The 9956-nt window shown below is 39.2% G+C and overlaps 1 protein-coding gene across 1 annotated transcript in view; it reads right to left on the minus strand.

The window, feature by feature from the left end:
* Positions 1-9688, minus strand: part of LOC104462342 (intraflagellar transport protein 81 homolog) — a gene marked incomplete at its 5' end in the record, with an annotated part of 10710 nt that extends 1022 nt beyond the window's left edge. The window contains 7 exons of the mRNA XM_010074252.1: positions 105-150; positions 3649-3734; positions 3822-3893; positions 5329-5415; positions 6437-6526; positions 7346-7474; positions 9539-9688. Of these exons, the coding sequence (XP_010072554.1) occupies positions 105-150; positions 3649-3734; positions 3822-3893; positions 5329-5415; positions 6437-6526; positions 7346-7474; positions 9539-9688 (660 nt within the window). The remainder of the gene's footprint in view (positions 1-104; positions 151-3648; positions 3735-3821; positions 3894-5328; positions 5416-6436; positions 6527-7345; positions 7475-9538) is intronic.
* Between the last annotated feature and the right edge of the window lie 268 nt (positions 9689-9956).

Raw genomic sequence — 9956 nt, forward strand, 5'->3', positions numbered from 1 at the left:
GCTGCAATATGCTTTTTATAAAAGACTGACCAGAGCCTTTGGTAATAACCCCACAAAAAGATGATCTGTACAATGTTTTTACAAGGTAAAAACTTCACTCTTACCTTCCCAAGGTTTTCTTGTTCCAGGATCATTCGTGTATACTGTTCTCTAAAGGAAACATAAGATAATTTTATTATTTTATTTGGTTCTCTGCAATAGGACAGAATAACGTTGCAAACATGGAAAATTCTGGAAGTATTGGGAGGTTCATAAAAGACAGAAGAGGAAGCAGGAAGAGACCTTTTTGTTATTGGACAACACATCCCTTAAGTATCAAGGGCCAGATCTCTTCGATTCTCCCAGCTGTGCAGCTGGGAAAAGTGATACTGGATAAGATCTCTCACATTTTTGCAGCAGGCATGATTATCGCTCCTTCCAGCTTGAAGACAACAGCCAGATCATTTAGATAAGATATACCTGATCCCTTTTTAATAATGTATTTATCCCAGTGACATTCTGAGGTTAGCCAGTGGCCTCGTGTGTACAAACATCAGAGTTTACAAATCCACAGCCCCTAACTGCTGTGAACGCAGCATTGGAATGAGGGGGAAAATACAGGAATGAAGGGGAATAGGATTTCACCCCAGGTTTGACAAATCCAGTGACTGCAGTGGAACCGCTGTGCGTTCCTCACTTTCAGAAAACAGCCGTCACATTTAGGTGCCTAAATATAGGCTTAGAAGCATAACTGCTGACATTCATTATTAAAAATCTTGGCTGTACACCTTTGTCTGTTACAAGAGGCCGGATCACTTTATGACATATGCAAACCCGATACATGAAACTTGACAATATGCAAACCGTAACAGCACGATTCGGATACGTTACCATGTACTTATTTTTAAATGTTTTGAAATGTGACAACAAAAAAAAAACAACTCTTCACTGATTAACTTGAAAAAATAAATTAATTATTATATTTCATGTGTAACAAGTACACTTAGAGGCTGAGAGTTTGCTAGCGGAATTCAAAATAACCCAGCTCATCTAAAGAAATTTCCAAACTGCTCAGGGTGTAAGGCTTTTGCACAGAGAAATCCTAATTTCCAGAAAGTAATATCAGCCTTCATGATACCAGAGTGTGAAGGTTTGCGAGAGCACAACGAGCAGCCGTGCAGAACCAAGGCATTGCGTTTCTCATATTCCTTCCATTTCTACTAAGTCCTTCAGGCTCTCGACTGGAGCACTTGGGCCCCCAGCCACCTGGTCCTGCCTGCCACACTCCCTGCAGAATGGACATGCGAGGAATGAAGCAGGATCATTTTATGGTCTCTCACTCTTGGACAATTCTGGCCAGAACAAATCAGAGCCATCTTGAGGCTCCAAGTGCTGTGCTGCACAGCTGATCCCTCGCAATCCTCACCAAAGCAAAGAGATGGAACGCCACACTGCATCTTCGTATTTCCACTGGCACACGGCTTATGTTCACACACACACTTGGCCTCAAGAATATACTTTTTTTTTTTTTTAAGTAGACTTATCAAAGTAATCATCAGATTAGATGTCTTATCCTAGTAAGTTTTTCTTTACTATTTATAATGATGACTGGAAAGAATGCAACTTAATAAGTTCATTAAAAAACCCACAACTTTCTATTTTTAGAGAAGAAAATGAACTTTTCACATTCCTGAGAAGTGACTCCACGGAACGGAGAGTTTATATTCAATAAAGAGGGTTGGAATTAAGACATTTTTTGTTCAATACGTTGTTAGGAAAGTACAGTTCTATTTATGGTTCATTTTCACTCCGTTTACATTCCAGTCCCTGCTGAAAAATACATTCACATTCTAAAAGGATGTCTAGGAAAAATTTTATCATCTCATTTTATATTTTGCAAAGATCTCTACATGGAACTTTCTTGTAATTAATTTAAATGCGATGAGTCTGTGACCTCTTACAGAAGGTCAAAAATGTGTATAGTCACTGTGAGAGGATAATTTCCCTAGCTCCTGTGCCCGCAGTTAGCAAGTGAAACAGGGACAGCGGAGAGTGTGGTAATGCTCCGTCCACATTCTCCTCACCATACCTGGAATTACAGAGCTGGGCTCACGCTTAACTCCAGCATTTGGCTGTGATGGTGTGTCTGTGTGAATGCTCACGTTGTGGATGCTCATTTCACAAGTATTTCAGCTGGAGCATTTTTTACTCTGCATCTGTGAATAAACTCAGACCCTCCCCTTCCCCACGAGGCCATAAAAGGATAGTGCCTGCCGTCTGACCCGCATTTCCTCTCAGCTGCCTGGCTGAGCTGTCTTGCCTTTCATCCTCATGAATATTCACACCATCACTCAGATTTTTCTCACAGTCACTTCTCTTTTCATCCTTCTGCTTAATTTTGCTGTTTCATCATCTTTCATTAGACAAACCTTCCACTACTTTGTGAGATGGAATAAGAGGCTTCTTAGCTGCACCACATTCTATCTCTTCGCCCTCTTCTTCTCCCACCCCAACATTAATAATTTTGATTATTTTCTTACTCTTATTTTCCCCACATTGTTTGCTACCTAGTGTTTAAATACTTTCATGCCTCAGATCCCTGCAGAAGGTCTCTGTGACGGATATTAATCTAGCCCTTCACTTCCTAGTGACCTCTGCCTCACGTTCTAGAGCAGCAGGAGATGCAGCTCCACTGGTACCAGTGCAAGGTGCATCGGGACAACTTCCAGTTCTTGAAGGGAAGAAGGAAGAAGACTTCATCTCTGTGTCTCCTGAGGGAATTCCTCGACTTTCCTCACTCAGTTTGACAAATGGCTATTATCCCTGTCAATGGCCCCATTCCAGAGACCATAAAAATCTCAGTGGTCAGCTACTGCCTTTTTTCACTCCACAGTGTGTGAAGAAATTGCCTCAGGTGGTGCAGAATGACATTTGCTTACATATACTACCAACTAACCACGCCTCCTGCGTTGCCACCACTGCAACAGAAAAGTCCAGTAATTATTTGGAAAGGCAGAAAGTCCTAAGAGGACAGATGTCTTGGGAAATTAATTTATTCTTTAATCTCTTACTGGTTCTTTTTTCCTGTTGTGATGTCAGCATGCTAGATGGTCTGAAACTTCCAAATGGAATGTAAAATGCAAAACAGAATCCACTCATGATGAGTATATGCAGTCCTCCATTCCTGCACCAGCGATGGCGATAGCTATTTTACTTGAAAGAACAGAAGATTTGCAAGAAATGACCAGGATCTGAGGGCAGCACACGGCTGCTCTCTGAGTAGTGGTAGACCTTCTACTCCTGCACGCTGGAGTCTCAGGGGAAGCCTGGCAGAGGCATTATGCCTTGTAGGGCCACACTTCCTGTGGGACCCAGCTGAAGCACAGCTTCTCTGTGCTTGTGCCAACACGGGCTGCAAGTTAAAACTGCTATCTGGGGCCTATAATCTCCAGCAGGACGGGAAAATCTTCTGGTATGTCTGAGAGAACTCGCAGGTTTACAGCAGTATATACTGGAATTCAAGATGCTTATTTTTAGATTATTATAGTGTTTCTAAATTTATCAGGTGAACTCCTCCAGTTGAAATGCCGGTGAGAAAATTCCTAACTTCAACCTCAGTTAATGAATATCCTTCAAGTCAACCCAAAGGACACACATTAATACACTCACCGAATGGCCCTTCTTCTCTCCTGCGGGTCTGGGGAGACATATGCCTTCATTTCTTCTTTAGCACGCTGCAGCTGTATTTCTAGATTCTATAAAGAAATACATAATTAAAAAAATATATATTACAATTGGATTTCATTTCACAATGAACAATTTGGTCCCTCTCGTAATCTTACCCTTTTCATGCAGTTAATGTAACGGTAGTTGCTTTCTTCCTGAACACACTCTTCAAGAAGTCCTTTCACTTCCTGTAGTACAAGAGTAAGATTTCAGAGGACATCGTAACAGGAGATGCCCTGTGTTGCTGCATAGACCATGACAGTCCGTAAAAGAAACAGGGATAATACTGAATTGATAATTTCTTAAATGTTTATATAGTCTGGGCTTTACAGAAGTCCCTTTTCAAGTGAAAGACAATTCATTTTTTTAGATTTGCCATTTCAGTCACAATTAGAGATGCTAAATGATTGTTAATAGGTGTTTATTAGTATTACTGACTTCCAACAGACACTTCACAAGTCCTGTCAAGAGTCTTCTTCCTAAACACATCTCAAGCAATAAATACAGTTGTGAATAAGCACTGCCTGGAACACATCTGCAAAATGTGTGTTAGAAGCTACAGACATGTTAATAATATGTTAATTAGCAATCAATAATTATGTTGAGGAGTATGGAGATGGTGGGTTAGTCTCATCTCTAAATGGTCTATACCAAAAAAACCTAATAATCCAAATGGAATTCATATCCTCTGGTCTCACAGCAGTTGTCAGCTCCAAAGCTTTGTCACCGTGTGATTTTCAGCTCATCAGCTGGAAAACTGAATTGTACTGTTCAGCTGCAGGAGTTTGCTGACAGTCACGTCCAGCTTAGTCAGGGGATGTGATTGTCATCATGTGTTAGAAAATGACTAAGATTTGTCTGCCAAGAAAAAAGCCTCTATTGCTATTGTAAAATAGTTCTTACAGAAGGTCTACTTCATAGCAGGTTCATCTGTGGATTCCTTTATTTTGCTTTAAGCCATACAAACGTACTTTTAGTGCAGGAGAAGAATCATCTATATATCCACCCACACTTTAAATGTACGCCTTTCTTATTCTGAAATATATTCTTTATGTGGGCAAGGCTTGAAAAATCAAGCCCAGACAAAGTTCACAGGAGGTGACTGAGTAAGATAAAGCGATTCGTATAAACACATTCGTATGTCTGTCTCCACCTTAAAGGATTGCGGTGGTTTAGGTACCTCCCTTCCTGAAAGTGCTATAGTTCAAGCAATGCATAATGTAATGAATCTGCTAAATGCATATAAAGATTTGTCTTGATAAAATAATGCTTATTTTATGGTCAAATTCTTTCCTAGCAGATACTATCTAGGTCAGCAGGATTTCTGGCAGATGCACCTCCTTTTACACTATTCTTGCTAATCAAAGCTGGATGTTGGTGGATGGACTGATGTACCGCTGAGTTCAGTTGTTGCCGTTCAGAACAGGAGATGTGTGTGACTGTTGCGAGTCCTCAGCAACTTCAGGTATGATTTGCATAGCTGTGGATCACCACTGAATCATTTCCACCTGAAGTGGATTTGTAGTTTCCACATCCAGAGGGAAGGCAGAGGAAACGCTGTACCCCGGTGAATACCACGTTGCACAGCATTTATTAATGTGCATGAACAAGCCACCATCTTACCTGTTCCAGCGTAGAGCGATTGCTCTCTAACCCTGCGGCACAACTGTCGTATTGGATTTTTTTTTCATCGCATTCTTGAGTTAATTCCTTATGTGAAAAGGGCAGAAGGGTACATAAATGAAATCTTCAATTGACTGACGTGACATTCAAGCAGACTGTGTTCTTGTCAGTCTCACACATCAGCCTTGCTGTTGGCACACTCGCAGTCACTTACATAAACCCAGCAGGCACAGGGTATGATTACACCCAGGGAAGCCACGAGCCTCCTCTCGCATACTGGCGGATCAGCTGTATACACCACAACACAGCACGCAAATTTCCTCCTTACAGCCACTGCCACAGCTTTAGTGTGGTTGGGTAACACCGCAGTGTTTGCAAGAAGAAAGGAAAAATAATTCTAAAAATAGAAATTAAGAAAGGATTCATATATACTTGCTACCTATGAAAAGCCAGCTTTCTAGTTGTACAAAGCAAACGCCTTAGCTGGATTTTATTTGCTGACACTTTTAATAGAGCCATTAAGAGTCAGTTTTCTGGAAGCCCAGTCGATAGGTAAATGGATGGCTCTATTTACTTCGCTGGCAATGAGCCAACTTAGAGCAGCTCTGGACCCAAGTTACTTTTTTTTAAAACTCTCTATAATCTGAAAACAAATGGATAAATCTGTTGTTCCTACAGGACTAATAGAGGATGTAGATCAATGTATTCAACTATACGGATGAGACATTATTTGCAATCCTTTTAAAAGGAGAGCGTTAGTTGAGATCATTAGTGCTGAGGTGCAGAAAAAGCTTTGAAACCAATTTGAAAACTCACTTTCCTATGGTTTTGAACCATGATTTTAAAAATTTTCCCCTGGTGTAGTAATTGTTTTTAATTGCTATAAAGGACAAAATTTTCATCCTGATTTTGTGCCTGCACTGTCAGCTTTTACAAATTCCACTCTTTAACATGTTGCTGTTGCAAATCACTGTTCACCCATACTGCTATTCCCAGCTTTCCTTCTGAGTTGATTATGTCCTTGTGCAGCACTACAGAAGTCCGTAAATTAGACTCATTTGTGATTCTGACTTTATTTACATAGAACAAGAGAAGTGTTTCTACTAACCTGGCATTTTTGACGCAACTGTCTCAGTTCTTTGATAACAGGAGCAAGGCTTGCCTTCTTCTCTGCCACCACAGCATTCAGCTTTTTTACCTGATAGAGCAACAAAATAATACACATTAATACCATGATATTAATAGTATATTTACACAATTAGGAATGTGAAAAGAAAGAGGAGCAAATCAAAATATGGAGAGAAAAAAACGTGTGATGAAGCTATGTATAATAGAACAAGTTCAGGCCTCATGAGCACTGGGAAAGAGCCCATCTTGCACTGGGGTCATTGCCACAAATGAAGAATTCTGCTCCCATTGTTTCAACTGAGAACATCACTGAGAAGTCCAGAGGACAGCCAACGTGCCAGACATCAAAAGAGCTTAAGGAGTAGGGAAAATGGAGGAGTTGCATAGAGGTGGACTGAGAGAAAGGAAGAAATCCTTACAAAAAACAAACAAAACTGCTTGCATAGGTTAAAGTTTGAAAATGCTAAAACAGAGTTGCTTTAAAATATTTCCACTGAAAATTCAAATTCGATCCAGCCTTCTATCTAGAGTCATTCTGTTTTAATTATACCACTTTATTTTAGAAGTGCTCTAATGATTTCAAAGAATGCTGTTTGGCTTTTTGCTCTTTTATAATATTTTCAAATTAGAAATTCAAGTTCTGTCTTGCTTCTATGGCTATGTGGGAAGTTAAATAGAAATTAAATTAAAAGAACGCACATTTCAGTAAACTTTTTCAAGGTTACCTTTGTAGATGTATACTGTTTGAAGACATATTTTTATATATGTATATCTAAGCATAGATTAAAAGAAAATTAAAAACCCAAACAAAAATATTAAACTTCATTTTATATGCTGAGGAACCAGATATTCAAATTGAGGAAACACAATATTTGAGCACTAAAATCACCATTTCAGACATGCTATCCAGTGTGCGGCCTTTCATTTCATCCATTTCACTCTTTACTGCAGAGACTCTTTCCAGCTCCTCCTGGGTGTAACTATATCCAGAAATACCTTTCTTGTCTTCAATAGCTTGCTGTAGACACAAAAAATAAATGCTGAATGCGAGTCCATTAATCAATAACACAGCAAATTCCTTCACAGAGCCAAAGTATTGTAAGAAAGTGGAAAAGGTAAGTACTGTAATAAATTTATTTTAAGAGTGATTAATAATCTAGCTGCCACAACAACTAACTTTTGATCTAGTGCCTGTAGGGTAGGATAACAACAACTTCCTGTAAATACACTATTTGGTCATCCAGCGCCCAATTAAATTAACAGAAAGTTTCCACAAAGCAATGTGGGCTTTGGGTCAGGCTCTGAAGAAATTCAATATGCAAATCCAGATGCTTAATCTGAAGATGTAGCTAATTATTTTTTAATTTAGCTTTGTCAAGCAAAACTAAGTATTGTACTCATTACAGTAGTACTAATACCATCTTACCGAATTCTAGCATTACATTACATCAACTTTACATTTAATTACGTGTTGATGTAATGGTCTTTAGCAATGCCTGCTCATTAAGTACGTAAGGAGGGCATTTTCTGTAATCTGAAAGCCAAGTGTTGATTAACGCAACCACAATTTGTTAAAAAGCAAAACATTCATTCTTAAAGTGCCATATCTCTATGAACTCCAATCCATTATCCTCAAAAACCTTTTACAACCACATGTTTAGGACAAGATTTATCTCTACTAATACCTACTTCTACCGTGACGGCAGAATTCTGCAGACTTGAACAGCAGTGTGTAGTTTGACAGGGCGCTATGCCCAGGGCTAGAAAAAGTACATTTGATTCTAGGGGGGGAAAAGTGTGCGCTAGTCATCTGGTGGTAAGAACGTTACGAAGTCAAAGCTCTGCAGTTTGACTACAAGGTAGTTTAGAAAAGGTCAGACTTAAATGACAATATGCTGCTGACCATGTGTAGCCACTGCACAGAAAGACTCCTGGTGCTTTGTCCCTGCTGTGATTTTCCTGTGAGATGACTAGTCTACGTCAGTTGTCCTGCTGTAAACAAACACTTCATAAGAGAAAAAAGACACAGTCACACACCTTCCTTGTAGCTGAGCAGCAATCCCAAGAAAAAGCTCTGATCCTACTGCTTAGGTGCTTCTTTCTACCAAGGCGGCAGTTGTGGTTTTATTTTTATTTAAACACTGAATGCCCTATCAAAACAGCATGGCATCATCCACTGCATCTGTCAGAGTATCTTTCCAAAGTCTAGCCCATTTATTTTCACACTTTCAATTTTATTTTAAAAATATAAATACTTCTATGTTTAAAAATGCAAAAGATGTACTTACAACAAAACAGATACAAGGTCAATAAAACCCAAATATTTTGAAAACAAGAATACTGGTATTGGAAGAAAATACTACAGCAGTAAATTTTTGGGAACTAAAAAGGGAATGTCTTTGCATTTGGGATGCATGTATATTCCTTGAATGCTTACAGTTATGCGATTTTTGGGAACTAAAAAGGGAATGTTTTTGCATTTGGGATGCGTGTATATTCCTTGAATGCTTACAGTTATGCATAGCAGAAATCCTTCTCCTGCTGTTCTGGCTTAGACAAAGCATCCATCCAGTCTTAATTTTTTTCACTTGCTGTGAAACATTTTCTTCTAAATATTCCAGGGTTAGAATGTTTCCTTCCTGCCTGCTCTTTTTAAAAATACTTTTCCTATCTATTTCGCAGCAGTAACTTGAAGCCTATTTGCTGTTGATAATTTTCAAAGCCCTTACTATATATGTGGATACCAAAAACTAATTTAAGAATCCAGCCTTGCTCTAACTGGAGTTAGTGAAGATTTACCATTGCCTTTAAAAAGCAGGGTCAAGCCCCTCAGTCTAAAAAGAAACTGCAGAACAGTCATGGCTGCCTGTAAGAAACAGTTGCTGAACATAAAGTACAGCAGCTTAGCACAGGCAGAGACAAAAATAAATTTTATACCCTAATGACTCTTTTACTAATGACAGCAGGAGGGCTGAGGATGCCATACATTAGAATCTAACCAAACAACATCCATCTCATTATATAGCTGTGAGCAGGGAGGGAAGGGTGATGGACTGTGGGAGCAGTGAATGCTTGTAATTACCAACTGCTGCTGAATAGCCTCGTGGCGCTGTTTTAGAAGTTCTTCTGTCCTCTGGAGGATACCATACTCAGCTGTAATTTCTGCTATTTCCAGTCGCTTCTTTTTATAAAATGTGTTCTTGCTCCGGAGCTTATTAACATAGTGTTTAAGCTGGAATGAGAGAGAACAGAAATATAATTTAACTTAAAGCAAAAAAAGGGCCTTATCAGAGACTGTTGCTCCATAAAAATCTAATTATTCTATTTGGACTGCATACTGAAGATCAAGTGTTAAGAACAGAGGACTGGAATTCAGGATTCCCAGGGTCTATTTATTTTCAGCTTCACATTTGTTCACCGAGATCAAGAAAACCAGCTCCATCGCTTTCTGTCCCAGCTCACCCATTTGTAACAGTGAGATCATTCACTTCTGCTTACCA

The sequence above is a fragment of the Pterocles gutturalis genome, unplaced genomic scaffold (assembly GCF_000699245.1).
Source record: "Pterocles gutturalis isolate BGI_N339 unplaced genomic scaffold, ASM69924v1 scaffold13242, whole genome shotgun sequence".
Lineage (NCBI taxonomy): Eukaryota > Metazoa > Chordata > Aves > Pterocliformes > Pteroclidae > Pterocles > Pterocles gutturalis.